General features: G+C 48.7%; 1 protein-coding gene across 2 annotated transcripts in view; it reads left to right on the top strand.

Annotated features, from left to right (window-relative positions):
- The first annotated feature begins 203 nt into the window (after nt 1-203).
- The window catches only part of Wdr91 (WD repeat domain 91), a 34,158-nt gene continuing 16,436 nt past the window's right edge, over nt 204-17,925 (top strand). The window contains exons 1-7 of one of the 2 annotated variants that reach the window (XM_052721735.1): nt 204-372; nt 1,595-1,774; nt 2,581-2,788; nt 4,269-4,351; nt 5,450-5,580; nt 6,523-6,688; nt 16,384-16,542. In XM_052721735.1, the coding sequence (XP_052577695.1) occupies nt 250-372; nt 1,595-1,774; nt 2,581-2,788; nt 4,269-4,351; nt 5,450-5,580; nt 6,523-6,688; nt 16,384-16,542 (1,050 nt within the window). In that variant the 5' untranslated portion in view covers nt 204-249. Of the gene's footprint in view, nt 373-445; nt 687-1,594; nt 1,775-2,580; nt 2,789-4,268; nt 4,352-5,449; nt 5,581-6,522; nt 6,689-16,383; nt 16,543-17,925 lie in introns of those variants that run through there. The other variant, XM_052721736.1, reaches the window with a different exon arrangement.

The raw sequence follows: 17,925 nt of genomic DNA, 5'->3' as shown, positions 1-17,925 counted from the left end.
GACACTCCAGGGCTCCTAGAAAACTCGGCCGAGCAGGACTCTTCCGGAACCCGGCCGAGAGGGACAGCGGTGGAAGGGCGGGGCGCCGGCGGGGGCGGGGCGCCGGCGGGGGCGGGGCGCGCGATGGGTAGGCTGGCCGTGGCGTGACGTACGAGGCGCCCGAGCTCGGCTCCGCCCCGTCCCGCCAGGCCCCGCCCCTCCGCCCTTAGCCGCCGGGGTCCCTAGCGGCGGGCGCGCGCGCGCGCAGCGATGGCGGAGGCGGTGGAACGCACGGACGAGCTGGTCCGGGAGTACTTGCTCTTCCGTGGGTTCACGCATACCCTGCGGCAGCTGGATGCGGAGATCAAGGCGGACAAAGAGAAGGGGTTCAGGGTGAGGGGCCGGCAGGGGCGGCGGAGGCGGACAGATAGGGGAGCGGGCCTCCTGCTCCAGCACTGCCCTCCGGGGCGAGGGCGGCGCTGTCACTGCATGGTGGGAGGCTGCAGACATCTGGAGTCTGGCCCTCGCTTGGCATAGGAGGAACTGAGGACGGGAGATGGTTGTGACTTGCCTGAAGTTGCTCAGTGAGTCAGGAGCATCGGGGCTCAGGTCCCTGATTCCTGGTCCAGGGCTCCACTCCATGCCAGCCTCTCTGCAGGTGCTGGCCAATGGTTGACCGGTGTGGCTACGACGCTTTAAGAGCCAAGGTTGAGTTCTGGCAGAAGAAATATTCAAATTTTGTCTCTTTATAGTAGCGGGAGCAAAGGGGGCTGCAGCCCAGAACGCTGTCTGGGTTCAGATCTCTCGGGGATTATCAGGGGATCATTGGCAGTTTTTATCCTGCAGTTCAGGAAGACCTCCCTGCACGTTTTAAAATTCAAACTTCTGTGATACTATTTTCCATTGAGAGGTGCTTGGAACTTCTATGATTTGTATGTTTGCATGTCCTGGGCAGATGGATTGAGGGAGGAGTGAGCTCGTAGCTGAAGCAACGGAAGGAAGTTAGGGTATTGGTTCCTGCCGTGCGAGGTTAGTGGTTACTTGGTGGCAAAGCAAAGCGTCTCCCTGCTCCAGACAGCAGGGTCCTCTGATCTACTTCTAAAACAAAAGAGTTGTATGGACATCGGTATCCAAAACAGTTTTCAGATTGTCTACTCTGGTGTGACTGTCTTCCGCTGAAGGGAGCAGCCACCGAGGCTTGGGTGGGACGCTGATGACCTGCAGGATCGTGGAATCCTGAAGTTGTGGAGCTGGGAGGAGGACCCTGGAGGCTGTCTAAAGCGTTTTCACTCTTATTTATTTTTACAATGTGAGGCAACCAAGACCGAAGTTAAAGTGACATGGCCAAGTTGGTCATGGAGACCCAGCACCTGGAGCCGAAGCTCTTGCTTGCCGGAATTTCTGAGCTTGCTAGAGGGTCAAGCCATATATCTAGCTTCAGAAAATAATTAGGAAAGCTGTCATGTTAACACATCTTGGAAATTTTATAGGTTGCCAACTGAGGTCTGCGTTTTTACGTCTGGGAGCTACAGGAGGAACACGCAACTTGTATTGTGTGTAGTGAGGTGGGCATTTCCTCTCTTCGGCCACCTCCAGTGACGCTGTCTCTCACCAGGTGGACAAGATTGTGGACCAGCTGCAGCAGCTGATGCAGGTGTATGACTTGGCTGCCCTTCGGGATTATTGGAGCTACCTGGAGCGCAGGCTCTTCAGCCGTTTGGAGGACATATATCGACCCACCATCAACAAACTGAAAACCAGCCTGTTCCGCTTTTATCTTGTCTACACGATCCAGGTTCTTCTTGTTTTTGACTGTTTCCCTGTCTCCCACATCTCGCTGTCGATCATCGGGTTTGGTTTCCCCAGTTCTGTGTCCCGTTGGTTTTAAGCATGTCAATTTGTGTAGCATTTTAAAGAATATAAACTTTGAGAAATAAAAAAATGTGGCTGTCGCCAGATAGTGGTGGCACAAGCATTTAATCCCAGCACTCAAGTGGATCTCAGAGTTCGAGGCCAGCCTGGCCTATAGCGTGAATTCCAGGACAATCAGGGCTGCAGAGAGAAACCCTGTCCCAACAAAACAGAACAAAATGTAGCTGATTTGGGGGACTAATTTAGATTACTTAAACTTCAGCCAGGGATTAGTTTTCAGGGTGGCCTTTGTCATTAGAACCTCAGTTTATTTTTGTTTTTGAAATTGGGTCTCATGGATCCCAGGGTGGCCTCAAACTTGATATGTAATTGAGGATGGCCTTGAACTTCTGATCTTTCTGCCTCTGTATTTCAAGTGCTAGGTGTACAAGTATACCACCATGCCTGGTTTTATTCAGTGCTAGGAATTGAACCCAGAGCTCTGTGCTTTGGAGACAAATGCTCTACCAGCCGGGTGAGCTATTACCTGAGCCCTAGAACTTCTGAATGAACCAGCTTTGGAATGAGAACAGGGTGATGATTTCCTTCTTACCGTGGAGGCTGTAGATTCAGTTTTGTCACTGGCTTGACAGGAGCTGTTCAAAGGCTGTCCGCTCGGCAGCAGAGAGGAACCTGACCTGTGGACTTGTCTCTTTCCCCTCCCTCGCAACCTTCTTTGTATCTTGGCAGACAAACAGAAATGACAAGGCACAGGAATTCTTTGCCAAGCAGGCCACGGAACTCCAGAACCAGGCTGAATGGAAGGACTGGTTCCTTCTGCCCTTCTTGCCGTCTCCAGACACCAACCCCACCTTTGCTACCTACTTTTCTCGGCAGTGGGCTGACACGTTCATCGTCTCTCTGCACAACTTCCTGAGTGTCCTGTTCCAGTGTATGCATATCCTTCCTGCTGTCCGGGGCTGTGTCCACAGTCTGAGGTCCCTGGACACTGAGGAGCGGCCGCTACTCATGGTGTAGCCATTTCACAGAACACCCGAAGATCACTGACGTGTGTCCTATGAGGGACTGGACAAATTGCCGTTGTTTCTGTCAGCAGTCCAGGGAGTCATAATTCTTAGTTCTGCATCTGTGCTGTCAGGAACAGCTGATGTGCATGGGCAGGGCAGTTGGCAGCTTCTGGGTACCTGACTCGGCCAGTCAGCTCAAAGGTTAGGAGCAGCCAGCCTTGAGAGTACCCTCTCTGTGTGTGGCACATGTTTCTTGGGGGGTGTCACTTACCTTTGCTGGGGTTTGGTGGCAACTGAAAACACTTCTTGGGCTGGAGCTTTCTGCCTGAGTTTGTGTTTGGTTTACTTTCTGGGACAGTGACCTCAGTGTGCCTCAACTTGCCAGAGTATAGAGTAGCTTTAAGAATATGTATTCGGGTGTTTGAGAGAGAGTGGGAGGGAGAGAAAACATCGCTATAACTCACTGTCTACAACTCTTTGTTGAAGGCCCAAGATCTGATTCAAGAACAAGTCTCGTTCATGTTTTCTAGGCTGAAAATCTATGAGAGAAGGGAGTCTCATTGAAATGGGATGCCTGTTGAGGCACTGATAAATTTGGGTGTGGTAGAAGTCCACCCACTGTAGCTGTGTTGACCTCTGGGAAGGACATTTTCTGATGGAGGTTCCTGCCTTTGCTTTCTCTCCTCCTTCCTGTTGTGGATAAGTGTGAACCAGCCTTTACCGGATCTGCTTTTCTCTCCTTCCTGCTTCTCCTGAGGACTTTCCAAAGAACTTAGCATGGCCACCTGGCCTCTCCAGGGCAGCTGGAACCTGTTGCTCATTATTTTTTCAGTGCAAAACAGGTCATGACCCTGCAAAGTAGGTCATGCACATTGGAACTACAGTTTGCTTTCCTAAGACAGGCCCTACCTGCTCTATGATTCCAGTAGAACTCTGGGCAGCAGCTGGGAAGAACCAGTACCCTAAGCTGGAGTGGCTGTTCCTGGGGCGTGTGTGGCTATGCAATCTGCAGAATGGTTTGTCCATCTAAATTTTTGCCAGGGAGAGATACAGCCTGGAGAAGTGGTTGATCCTGCTTCCGGTGTTGCTTTTAGCTATGTTGCTGGCATTGACCTTGCTAAAGGGTAGACTGTAAAGTCCACTGAATACTAGCTCTTTACTGCTGGTGCTGGGGGAAATGCCCGAGTTTGGATTTCTGTCTTATGCAAGGGATGGCTAGGCAGTTGGTCATGTGTCTCTGAGTCCAAAGGAGTCAGGTGGTCTGGAGTAGCAGGCCCAGGGACTGGAAGAGACTCTTTCCTTCCCACAGTGCCTGTTCTGTCCTCTGTTCCCTGTGTCTCATAGTCGAGTGTTTCACTGGGAAGGACTTGGAAATCTTTCTGGGCAGACTTATTCTTTAACCTTATGCACCTGTCCCTGTGATCCTGAACTTCGATGCGGAGTGCCAGAGGACCAACCAGGTTCAAGAAGAAAATGAAGTTCTGCGTCAGAAGGTTCGTTCTGAGCCAGGTTGGAAGCTGGGAAGCACTTCTGCTTCTGGGTAGCAGCGGAAAGCTGGTTAAATATAGAAAAGGTGAACTGTTCTCAGATGAAAAGTGAGTCACCAAGTATGGGGATCTGGGACTATGCCAGCCCTGATAACCGGAGGTGAGAGTCATGCTTGGAATCAGGGGTGTGTGCTGCATGAGCAGTATGGCAACAAGAACCAACTTGTGAAAAGAGAAAGACAGTGTGCGTCTTGCAACACGGCACACCTTGGCTCTTTTCATCTCTTGTTCCTTTAAATGACGTGTGTGGTGTGTGGATGTGGGTGTAGGTGCCCCTGCAGGCCAGAGAGGGTGTCAAATTCCTTGGAGTTGGAGTTCCAAACCTGTGATCCCACTGGATGTGGGTGCTCGGGTCCTCTGCAAGGTCAGCACTCACTCTTAACTGCTGAGCCATCTCTCCAGTCCCCATCTGTCAATTATCTTCCCAGTCTTTTTCCTTATAGCCACACATATACTGTTTATAACCCGGATAAAATTGTTCTGATTCAGCGACATATTTGATGAAAGACTAGCTCCTAGATGCTGGGGCTTGCCTTTACATTTTGCCTGAGGAGTCTCCCCGTCTTGAAATGAAGATCTATGTCAGTGATTTTTGGGAAAAGGAAGCTTTTAAGCTATTTGGGGGTTTGAGATTCTTGGATGCTGCCTCGTTGTCTTCAGGCAAGGGCTAAAGATGCTGTAATACCATAATGTATTAAAAATATTTTTCTCTGCAAGTTTCAAAGGCCCGTTTTGCAGATTCCAAACATCAAAGCAGGATCCCCGCCTCCCCCAGTGAATTCAGGAAGAAACAAGTCAAGTGATTAGAGGAAGTAAATCAAATGATAAAGAGAAGACAACACAGTGGTTTTGGGTGTCTAAGGGCGACTGCCTTTCTCAACCCTCAGAAGTCCATTATCAGCTGTGACTCTCTCATTTTCCCACTGTTTGATGAGCAGAAGTGTTCCTTACAGCTGGGTTTGGATGTGGCGTGTCAGGGAAGCTCCCTGAGTAGAGGGAAGGTCACGTGAGGTCACTGGCTAACTGAGCTTCGCCCCTCCACAGCTTTTTGCATTGCAAGCTGAAATCCATCGGCTCAAGAAGGAAGAGCAGCAGCAGGAAGAGGAAGAGCCCTTGGTCCAACACAAACTCCCACCTTACGTCTCCAGTATGGACCGCCTTGGAGATTCGGAGCTGTGAGTGTGCTTGAGGGTTTAAGGGTCAGTGAGGGGAGGGGGGCTGCTGTCTCTGCTCTTCGGAACATCACACTGACTTCCTCCCTGGTGGCCCCCTGTGTCTGCTGAGGGAGAATTGCCAGAGGGGGCTTTGGCACACCTGGTTCCGAGTTGTATCCGTAAGGTCCCTACTCTAAGATTTTCCCGGGATGGAGAACTATACAGCTGTGTCAGGGTCCGTGGTGGTGGAGTCCCGCAAAGCTGCTTCATAGGATGGAAGGACTGGTCACCACAGGTGGGGATGTTCCTCAGGAGAAGCTGCTGAGGGTGTAAAGAGGTAGGCAGTGTGGGAGAGAAGTTTGAGTGACCTTTGAAAAACTGCCAGTTGAAGCAGAAGTCTGAGGTGATACAAGAGAGGCAGTAGCTCTGTAGCTGGAAGTCAAGTGCCCGTCAGAGATGTAATGAGAAGGTTTTCAGTAGATGCGTAGAGAAAGTAGAAGGAGACAAACAGTTCACTTTAGTGGCATATTTTATGTAATCTCATATTCTCCAACTATTCCAGTGCAGAGTAAACGACAACCACACATAATGAACTCCCCTACCTTTTTTTTTTTCTCGTGCTAAGTCTTTGCATCCCATCCTGTCTCGTCCCAGCTCATCCCCATTTGGATTAATACAGTCAGGTGCTCGGTAGAAATGTGTGGATGTGTGGCCAGCAGCCATCGGACAAGGCATTCTGAGCTTTCCTGGGTCTCTCTCTAAGAGCCACAGACTGCACTTTTGGGCCAGATGAACTTCGGGTTCTTTGTTCAGGAAATGGTCCCAAAGATCGTGCCACCTTCAAGCCCAGGCCTCAGAACCTAGCCAAGGCCCCAGTCACTGACCTGGGCCAGGAGTTCTGTGTTCTTGGATCCTCCTCGTTCCCCCCCAGGCCCTAACGCTGTGGTGTGTTTACTTGGCCAGAGCCATGGTGTGCAGCCAGAGGACTGCCTCCCTCTCCCAGTCGCCTCGAGTGGGCTTCCTGTCCTCACTGCTGCCTCAGAGTAAGAAGAGCCCTTCAAGGCTGTCACCTGCCCAAGGCCCCCCTCAGACTCAGAGTTCAGCCAAGAAAGACTCACTCAGCAGTCAGGTGAGTGTGGGCCCTGCCTTTGTGTGCTTGTCAAGATACTTTCCACCGTCTCACTTAGAACTCCTTGTCACACATGAACTCGTGGGTCCTTTTTTCAGGGCCAAAGTTTTGGATGTGCTATGAGATCCCAAATTCATTTCTCCTTTTCTTTCTTCTCCCTTCCAACCTCCCGCCCAACCTTGTAGACCCGTGCATTCTTTGCAGGAGGAGAACAAAGATAAAACTGTAGAGGAGGGATTGAGGGGAAAAACCAGAAAATCCACCTAATAAACCCCTTTCCCATCTCACCTCTGGCTGGCAGTGAAGGGCGTGATGCTGGGATGGAGGGCAGTGTGTGTGTGTGTGTGTGTGTGTGTGTGTGTGTGTGCGTGCGTGTGTGCGCGTGTGTGTGTGTGTGTGCGCGTGTGTGTGTGTGTGCGTGTGTGCGTGTGCGTGTATGTGTGCGTGTGTGTGTGCGCGCGGACGTGCCAACAGTGGATCTCGTTGAACCTCAGGCCCTCGCTCTCGGCCTTCCAGCCCCAAGTGGCTGTGCCCCCCTGCACCGCTGTGACCACTCTGTCTGCCATGCTCCATTAGTGAAGTAACAGATGGTGGCAGAGAGGAGGTTTGGAAGGGTCCCTTCCCTTTGCTTAGGCTTCCCGTGAACTCATAAGGGGTTTTGAGTGTTTAGGTAGCTCAAGTGTGAATTCTGACAGTTATGGAATTTTGAATTTTGAGTGATATAAAACAAGTGTCGGGCCAAACAGTAAATCCAAGAGCTCTCCTTAAGTCCGTGCCTTCATTTAAATGTGGTATTTGCTGATTCTGCAAAGCATTTCTACCATCCTTCAATTTAATGGTATATGGTAAGAGGCCTTTGATGCCAGCTTATGTCCAGAGCAGCCAAGAGTTCCACTTTAATAATCATAGAAAACGACTTAGTCAAAAGAAGCCAAAACTATACAATGGAAAAAAAGAAAGTATCTTCAACAAATGCTGGCATAACCAGATGTCAACATGTAAAAGATGTAAAAGGGACCTCGATTTCTCTTTGTATGTGTTTTTACTAGTTACTGAGAGGGCAAATTGTCACAGTCTATACCTTCCTCCCCCACCTCCCTTGGAGCAGTTTAGGAGTCAGCTTGTGCCCAGCATGCTGGGAGTCTGCACCAGATGGCCACAGGACTGTGTATAGGTTAATATTGTTGAGCAGGAGACACTGAGCGGGACCCTGGGGAAGACAGCATGGGCTCTGGACTCAGGCAACTTTCTTTGTACTTCTGGCTCATTAAACTCTCCCCAGTTTGCTTGGGATAATTAGTAGTGTTGACTCTTAGGGAAGGAATAGAGCCGACAGAAGTGCCCTTGGTATCAGCAGTGCCCAGCAGAGGCAGTGCCCAGCAGAGGCTAAACAGTGAAGTTTGGTAGGAGCTGGACCCCTGAAGGTCCTAGGAATCAGCTCTGAGATCTCAAGGACTGTCAATGCAGTATGACTGCCACCTCGGCATCCCTGAGGGTAGAGACAGTCATAAATCAATCAGAGCTACCTCTCCAATTGCTTTTCTGAAAGTTCAAATCTTACAAGTAGAACTTCGAGTCTTTCAGAATGCAGCTAGGCTGCTCTCCTGTTTGCTTTCTGGGTCTCTCTCAGCGGGCAGCATTTTAGAAGCTTGATAGATGGTGGGTGGAGCGTTGAGTCTCTTGAAATCCAGCTTCATTCAAGTTGAAAGCAAACATAAAGACTGTTTTGGATAAGCCTGTGGCCATGGTTTTGATAAGTTCAGGAATTATGAGTCACATAGTTAAGCTGAATGGCATGGTGTATTTTTTTGTACAGTTTACAGCTAAAGGTGAGGGTAAAAATGTGCAGTTTTCAGGGAAGCATTTGTTAGCTTGCCTCTAAAATACAATCACACCCAAGTTTGGTCACTGTGTTGTATATTCAGTGCACTTTCCAGATCCTTAAAGGAGACCACAGCTATCTACAATCTGAAAAAAAAAAATTTTAATTATTTTATTTTATTTTTCTATTAGTAGCTTGATACAGTGTAAATTCTTATCCTAATAGTGAAATGTTTCACTGAGGCTTGCCCAGTGATTGAGTAAACCCAAAACTTATTATAAGCCACAGTCATCCTAGGGTCCCCCCTGCTATGTAGCCTCCCTGGTTCTGTGGGTTGCAGTCTGATTGTTCTTTGCTTTATATCTAGAATCCACTTATGAGTGAGTACATACCATGTTTGTCTTTCTGGGTTTGGGTTACCTCACTCAGGATGATATTTTCTAGTTCCATCCATTTGCCTGCAAATTTCATGCTGTCATTGTTTTTCTCTGCTGAGTAGTACTCCATTGTGTATATGTACCACATTTTCTTAATCCATTCTTCAGTTGACGGGCATCTAGGTTGTTTCCAGGTTCTGGCTATTACGAATAGTGCTGCTGTGAACATAGTTGAGCATGTATCTTTGTGGTATGATTGAGCGTTCCTTGGGTATATGCCCAAGAGTGGTATGGCTGGGTCTTGAGGTAGATTGATTCCCAATTTTCTGAGAAACCGCCATACTGATTTCCACAGTGGTTGTACAAGTTTGCATTCCCACCAAAAGTGGAGGAGTGTTCGCTTTGCTCTGCATCCTCTTCAAAAGAGCCTGTCATTAGTGTTTTTGATCATAGCCATTCTGACAGGTGTAAAGTGGTATCTCAGAGTGGTTTTGATTGGCATTTCTCTGATGACTAAGGATGTTGAGCATTTCCTTAAATGTCTTTCAGCCATTTGAGATTCTTCTTTTGAGAATTCTCTGTTTAACTCTTTAGGCCATTTTTTTAATTGGATTGTTCAGAATTTTGATGTCTAGTTTCTTGAGTTCTTTATATACTTTGGAGATCAGCCCTCTGTCAGATGTGGGGTTGGTGAAGGTCTTTTCCCATTCTGTAGGCTGTCTTTTTGTCTTATTGACTGTGTCTTTTGCCCTACAAAAGCTTCTCAGTTTCAAGAGGTCCCATTTATTAATTGTTGTTCTCAGTGTCTGTGCTTTGGTGTTATATTTAGGAAGTGATCTCCTGTGCCAATGCGTTCAAGAGTACTTCCTACTTTCTCTTCTATCAAGTTTAGTGTAACTGGATTTATGTTGAGGTCTTTGATCCACTTGGACTTGAGTTTTGTGCATGGTGACAGATATGGATCTATTTGTAATCTTTTACATGTTGACATCCAGTTATGCCAGCACCAGTTGTTGAAGATGCTTTCTTTTTTCCATTGTATAGTTTTGGCTTCTTTTGACTAAGTCGTTTTCTATTATTATTTTTTTTTAATTTTTTGTATGTATGTGTCTCTTTGCAGTACACGTGTACATGAGTGTGTGGGTGTATGTGTGTGTGTATTGAGGACAGAGATTAACATCAAGTGTCTGATTTTTTGAGCAGTGTCTCTTACTGAGCCTGGAGTTCACCATGGGTGTCAGGGAACCGACCTCAGGTCCTCTTGCTCCCATGGGAGGCACTTTACCCTTTGAGTCGTGCCCCCAATATCCTCATTTGCTGTTTCCAATTGATGGTAGGTTATTTATGCTCAGCATTTGCTTCAATTCTAAAACTAACTTGTAGATTTGAGGTTCCAGGGAATGACAGGGTTTTAGAGCTGGAAGTAGATTTCAGGGTCACCCCTCTCCCCTGTCCTGCTGCACATCAGACTAGAGTCTCCTATGCTGTGGCTCTCACTGCTCTCTAAGCTGGGCATTTGCTTGCGGTGGCTCTTAGTCCAAGCCCTTTAACTCACCTTTGGTGACCTTAGCTTGTCCCCCAGGCCACACAGAAGGGGGTTTCTTGTTTAGAGGTACCCTTCTCTTTCCCAGTGTCCTGAGCTTTTCTGTCCATCCCACTGTCTGTTTACTCCGGTTGCCATGATGATATCCCTCCCATACGGAGCTCCGCCCTTGGACAGGGTGGGGCGGAGGGAGGGAGGGACGACGGTATTCTGATGTCTCTGTCCTTTTGTCATAAGTGATGTTCAGATAGTGTTGTAGCTGTCTCTCTCACCGCTGTCAAATGCAGGACGTGGTGGGGGCACTTCCTGTGATGTAACAGTATGTCCCTGTGGACTCCGAAGGCACTGACGGGGCTCTACACTAGCTTGCTGGGCCAGTGCGTGTTAGGCTCCATCTTTCCTCACCATCCCAGAATTCTTTTTTCTTCTTTGCTGTTAAAGGACGAGCATACAGAAAACACAAATGCTATTTTATTGTTAAGTGAGTTATTAGACTTTTCTCCTTGAAGTTTTATTTACATAGAGTGCTGTAAATTTTACTCACAGCATTTTGCCTGCTCATGACAGGTCATGGAAATCATGATCACTCTTACTGAAATGGTCGTAGAATTATTGTTATTGTTGCTATTGTTATTATTAGTGAGATGGAGTCCCACACTGTATAGCTCAGGCTAGCCCCAAACTCTGGCAATCCTCCTGCCTCAGCCTTCTGAGTGCTGCGATTACAAGGCAGAGCCATGACATCTGGCTTCATACCATTGTGCACACACTCTCCAGGGTTTTAGTAGAAATCTGGAGGCAGAATTGGGAGTATGGGGTGGGGGGGTACCTATAAACCACAGTTCCCAACGTCTTTTGGGCTCTGTAACTGCAAGAGCCAACAATTGTCAACATCAGTGGGTAGGCGGGGGCTTCTGCTCTGCTGCATCCTTCCCTTGAGCAGTAATTCTGGGCCTTTCACACCCGCTCTGTGAGTCAGGGGGCAGCAGGTGTGAATTACTTTATTGTGGACATAGCCCTATTTGGCTGTCATGTAAAGAAAGCAAACACCCACAACCTCTGCAAATTCCCTCTTCCCCACTGAGACACTGGTGCTAAGGACAGCTGGCCTGGGCCTGTGTCCATGGAGCTGGGCAGGATGGGAAAGGGTGCCTGTCTACAGTGTGTGTGCTATGAGACCCTGTCTTTTGGTGACCTTGGCCTTCAAATGAGACCTGTTTCCCACCAAAGCTGGACAACTCTCTAGGAACTGTGATTTTGGAGTCCTTCTGTATGTTTTGAGGCACTGATAAGTCATCGTGCATCTGTCTCCAGAAGGAGCAAATCACAAAAGACAGGCTACAGGCACCTCTTCTGAACTGTTGGCAGCCAGGCAGGTTATGACTGGATAGAATTTAGACCATTGGAATGTTGTGTCAGTCCACTTGTTAGGGATTTTGTTTTTAAGGCCTATTTTATGTATGTTTGCCTACAAGTATGTATGTGCAACACATACATGCCTGGCGCCTGCAGAGGCCAGAAGAGGGTGTTGGATACCCTGGGACTGGAGTTATAGATGGTTGTGAGGCCCTTTGTGGGTGCCAGGAACTGAACCTGTGTTCTCTGTAAGAGCAGCACGTGTTCTTAATCCCTGAGCATCCTCCAGCCCCATCCACTAGTTAGGATTTTTAGGAGGTTTGTCCTTAAAACTTCCAGTGACTAGTGATGTCACGGAAAACATTTTTTAAAGTTGCACACATTTATAGCCATATAGACACACATTTACCTCCTTACTAAAGTTCTTCATCAACAGCTGCCTCCCACAGATACCTGCTGTATTGGTATCTCATGCCCACCACAGTTAGTATTGAAGGACACTGTCTTCTCATCCCCAGCCACAGCTGAGAGGTGACACTTAGGCTCATGTTCTCTTGGTATCAATGACTCTTTTGTTGAAAGGCCCCTCTTCTTTTTTACTGTATCCCCTTGTTAATACCCATTTGTATTTTCATTTTGGAAAATAGAAGTTTTGGGGCTCTGGTGTGGTAATATATTGGACGACCCCCATGCCTTCCTGACTTGTGAGGGAAGGATCCCTTTTTATTTTCCTGCTGTTTTTTTTTTTCTTTTTAAAGATAAAAATTATTATCATCATCATAATATTATATTATAAGATATAATGCATATTATGTTATATATGATACATATGTTATATAAAATATATATTATGATATATATCTATATATTATTAGTGTGTGTGTGTGTGTGTGTGTGTGTGTGTGTGTGTGTACGTGAACACACACCATGGCACATGTGTGGAGGTCAGAGGACAATTTTCAGGAACCAGTTGTCTCCTTCCACCGTGAGCTCTGGGGACTTAACTCAGGTCATTGGGGTTCTGTGACAAGTGTTTTTATGCTCGAGCCACCACCTCTCTGGGTCTTCCTGCGGGGTGCTCTGCATTGCCTGGGGAGGTCTTAGAGGGGCTCTTGACCCAGCCAGAGAATCTGCAGCCTCCGTACCGTCTGAATTGAGCCCCCTTAGCACCACACGTTGAAAGAGGGAAGGACACTGCTTACTGGGAGTAAGTGAGCAGAGGAGAGTTCCCAGTGCTCCCTCCCTCCCTTCTTGTGCAGAGGTAGGGTACCCTGTGGTCCATGGATAACACAGACAGGGCATGAGATAGGCAGCCGACTAGAGATGTGATGTGGCTGTTGGTGCCTGCCTTTTTGGCAACTGTTCTGTGGTCTCAGATCATTATCTGAAGATGCATGTGATCACAGCAGACCTTGCCCGCAGCCATGCCCCCCACTTGAACAGACCCTTCCTCACGCCATTCTTCCCAAACCCATCTTAGGAGCAGACACTTCCTCTCACTGGTACGTGTCTTCCCAGGACCCATCCACAGCTATCGGCACGTTTCTAATCCTTGGAATTCACATGGGCCGTGTCTGAGTGGTGTAGCGTTCCGTTCTTGCTCTCTAAGGTTTATAGCAGACCAGCAAGTGTCTCTCTTTTTGTCTGGAGGGGAACAGTCATGAGTACAGTTGATAAGAAATTCTCCATATGCGAGGAGAGGAGGGAAAAGCCACAGAGGAGAAGTGCTTCTGCCTTAGCTGGTATCAGTCGGCCACGCAATCTTAACCCTTAATAGACCCTTCCTTTCTTCTCTTCTGCTCCACACCAAGTCCCTAGCCATGTCTTCAGCTTATTATTGTCAGGGCTTCTGCACAGCCTGTGACTTAACTTACCTAGTACTTTGCTGATGTGTGTGCAGGTGTGTGTGTGTGTGCAGGTGTACATGTGCGTACCTGGAAGCCAGAGGACAACTTTGGGTGTCAATCCTCAGGTGCCATCCACCTCTTTTTGAGACAGGGTCTCTCACCTGGCTTGGAACTCACTGAATAGGACAGCGAGCCCCAGGGACCTCCTGTCCCTGCTGCCCCAGCACTGGGATCATAAACACACACTTCCACACCGGGCTTTATTGCATTTTATTTTTCAAGTGTGGGTTGTAGGGCTCATCTCAGATCCTCACGCCTGTGCGGCGGAGGCCTCTCTGCAGCCCCTGTTCTCACACTTTCGGGTAGATTTGCATTACTCTTTATGACTCGAATGCACCACTCATTCCTGTAACCGTGTGCTTTCTTCTTGGACATCCAGTGACCAGCGTTTCTCCCCTCAGATCTGCTGTCCCACACATGGGCACCCTTTTCCTTTTAAAATCTCTTCTTTTCTCTGGATGTTCTGAGCTATGTTCCCAAAGCCACAGCCCGTGTCTCCCTGTGCTGGGGTCCCGTTTCCTTCACACATCCTGGCCGAGTCACTTTTTCCTCAAGACATTTTGTCACGTGAGCGTAGCCAGCCAGCTTCTCTTGTAAGTCCGTGATGGGCCCAGTGTGGTGGATCTTTTCCTTTACTTTCTGTTAAATGAAATTGTCAGCAAAATAGTTCCTCAGACGTTCTCCTTATATAGGTCAGGCCTCTCTAGTCCAGGAATGTGGAATGTGAGCTATCCAGGGTGGGGTTTGTTTTTGTTTTATTTGTTTTCCAGTACTAGGTGCCAAATTCGGGGCTGTGCACACGATAGGCAAGCACTCTACCACTAAACCCCCAGACCTTTAAAACTGTTATGTAAAATTATCTCTGTGCTGTGTGTATAAAAAGTATACGAAGCATAAATGAGTTTCATGTTTAGATATGTGTCACATCCCCAAGATATTTCATAACGTGTCTGCAAATATTCTGAAGCCTGAAAAATGAAACCCAAAACACTTTTGGTCCTCAGCTTGGTGGATTGGGATCAGCCCGCCTGTCCTAGAACGAGAGGACAGATGTCAGAGCTGTCCTGGCAGACACTCGCCGGCCCTGCAGCCTCACCTCACCATCAGTGCCTGCACTCATTGTTAGCTGTGGATAGCCGGGGCTGCGGCAGGCTGCCGGCTGCTGTCAGATGGGCATTATAGTCTGAGGGGAGCTTGATGGTTGAAAGAAACTCTCAGAAGGGCTGAGTGTCCTGGTGGGCAGGTGTCGTCATCGAGTAGTACACAGTTCTTCCAGCACCTGTCGTCACTCTAGGGTCTGTCCGTCCAGGGACTCCACCTCAGCCTGCAGTGTAGGAATTTGATTGGCGGTGTTAGCTTTGTACTGTGGCTTCATTCTCACTGATGTCTTAGCCGTGTTGTTCCTACCCGCTTCCTACCGACCTCACTGACCAGCTGAAAGGGTGACATAAAGAACTCCGTCTTCCCTAGCGTCTCCATTTGGGGTTTTCTCACTTCCCATCAGGAGTGGATGGGAGCTCCTGGTTCTCCAGACCCTCACCCGCAGCATCTGGTGCCCAACCCCGGAGCTGGTGCCAGCATGGTGTGTATAAAATGGAATCTCAATTCAGATTAAAAAAAATTAAAACGTGTGTGTGTGTGTGTGTGTGTGTGTGTGTGTGTATGTGTATGAGAGAGAGAGGAAAAGAGAGAGACGGAGACGGACAGACATGTGCACGCGTGTACTGCAACACAGGTGTGGCGGTCAGGGGACAGCTTCTGGGAGTCCCTCCTTGCCCTCTGGGTCAGGAAATAGGAGACCAGTAGTTCTGTGTGGTGGAGGTTGGCACTTCAGGACACCATGGTGTCCCAGCACTCCCAGCTAACTGTTATCCTCACCCCCCTCTGCTAATGGGAAGGGGAGTGATGTCGTGGAGTGGGTGTGAATTACTACATTCATCCCTTTGCTATAGACTTGGACCTTATCATTCTTGGTGTGAAAAAAAAAAACGCTAGGAAAATATCATTGCCTTTCCTTTCTAATTTGTCTTACACAGAAATCCTTGCGTTTCTAGATAAGTTCTATTAAAAATGCCTGGTGGTTTAGTCATTCTTAAACCAAATGATTTAGTGGTTCTGGCTTTTTTGTTTGTTTTATTTTGCTGCTTTTGAGATTGAACCCAAGTCTTCTTGCCTGCTAGGCAAATACCCTGCCACTGAGCCCGCCCCTAATCCATTTCATTATTTGTTCACAATAGCCAGCTTAGTCCTGTAGTTGGCCCCAAACAAGACTTACTGTGTTTCTTTTTCCACTGTAGAGGAGATTGTCTGGTGTGTGTGTGTGTGTGTGTGTGTGTGTGTGTGTGTGTGTGTGTGTGTGTGTGTGTGTACGTACTTAATATTGTCTAAATGTTGTTACACAGACATGCTGATATTCCCCAGTGTGGGGCCTGGCCTACTGGTGAGTACTGGGTTCCTTCACTGTAACAAACGTTGATAATTCCTGTTGGATAGAAAGGATTCTCTCTGCTTCTGTCCAGGTGAGAGTCCAGGCTGAGGCCAGCAGGTGACCTGGCAAGGAGGAGCTCAGTCTGGTCCTGAGAGCTGGTGGGGAGAGAAGTTGCTCCCTGGCATTTGCATCCTTCCTGGTCCAGAGTCACTGCCTGGACAACTTGGAAGAGACTTTTCACATCCTGCTTCTCATTCTCTAGGCTTCCAAGGGCAAGGACCCAGTGCCCGGGGCCAAGGATGGGAAGAGCCTTCTGAGCGGGCCAGCGCCTGGGGAGGCCAGCTGGACACATCAGCGCCAACGGCGTCTGCAGGACCATGGCAAGGAGAGGAGGGAGCTGCTCTCCACTTCCTCCTCCCAGGTATAGGGTGCCCAGGCTGCTGAGGACCCCTCGGGCTTCCTCTGAGTTCTGCTGGCAGGGAGGGCCTGCTCTGGCCTGGTTGGTTATTATCACACTGGTGTTTGGGTTCTGTTTTGCCTGCTTTTCTCCTCTTAGTATTTCCTCAAGAGGGGCCAGAAAGGTCTCTGAGTTCTGAGGACCCTAATATACCAGTCCTTCCCATGGGGGACCTGTGTGTGGTAGCATGGCATGGGGCCTGGGGCTTGATCTCCTCAGAGTCTGACACAGTGGCCCATAGTGTCTTTCTTCTGCTCCCCCGGAGTCCCTGCTGAGTGGCTGCTGTGCTGACAGCCATGTTCTTGCTCTGTTAGATGCTATAGCTGCATTGTCCCTGTGGGGAGCTCTGGAGACAGGGGTCTCTTGCTCTGAGAATGTGAGACAGCATCTGCTCTTGCTGATAGTGTAAGCTGTTTCTGCCAAAAGCCCAAGTGACTTACCGGCTCACCCTTTTGGATGCTTTCTCCGGGTTGGTCCCTCTTGTCCATTTAAAGGAAGGACTCTTGGTGCCACAGGGAGGTAGATGCTGGACTGCTGTGGAGGTCATCAGGCCTCTCTCTTCATGCCTGACCATTGGGCTCGGTTTCCTTGGTCCCCTCATGAGGAGGAGATGCTGGCTGGCGTAGGTGCATTGCCAAGGCCCGTCAACAGATCTAGCTCCACACCCAGGTTCTCCCCTCTGCCAGCCAGTGCCCTAAGGTGCCTAGCTTCTGCCTCAGTCCAGTGTCTGCAGCTGTAAGTGGGGTGGTAACATCATCATCTGGACGTAAGTCAGGGATAAACTGAGTCACTCAGCACAGGGGCTTACCCACAGTCAACTCTGTTAAACTGTTCCCTACCTGGGCTGGTTGGTTTTATGTCAAGCAGTACCTCCCCCTGGCCTCTGCATCAGCTCCTGCCTCCAGGTTCCTGCCCTGTCTGAGATGTCCTAACTTCCTTTGATGATGAACAGTGAGATGTGGAAGCCAAATAAACCCTTTTCCTCCCCAGCTTGCTTTGGTTATGGTGCTTCATCACGGCAGTAGTAAACTTAAGACAGACACTTGTACCAGGATAGTGGGCTATTGCTGTGACAGGCCTGGCCATATTATTTTTGGGAGGATTGTGGAAGAACTTTGGAACTTTGGGCGAGAAGCTCCATCAAGTGTTCAAAGCTGGGTGAGCTGTTCTGTGGGAGCTTGGAAGAAATGAATGTTGAGAGAAGTGCGGACACTGGAGGCCTGGCTTGTGAAGTTCCAGAAGGAAATTTGACAGTTACTTAACGACTGTCAGGGCCGTTGAACATCTGCTATTTTGAATTATGATTCTGTGGTTCTGCTCAGTTGGGACTAAAGAGTCAGCTGGGAT

This window comes from Peromyscus californicus, unplaced genomic scaffold (assembly GCF_007827085.1).
Source record: "Peromyscus californicus insignis strain IS unplaced genomic scaffold, ASM782708v3 Scaffold_6__1_contigs__length_162567912, whole genome shotgun sequence".
NCBI lineage: Eukaryota > Metazoa > Chordata > Mammalia > Rodentia > Cricetidae > Peromyscus > Peromyscus californicus.
The sequence above is the reverse complement of the archived record's forward strand: the minus strand, read 5'-3'. Positions and strand labels throughout refer to the sequence as shown.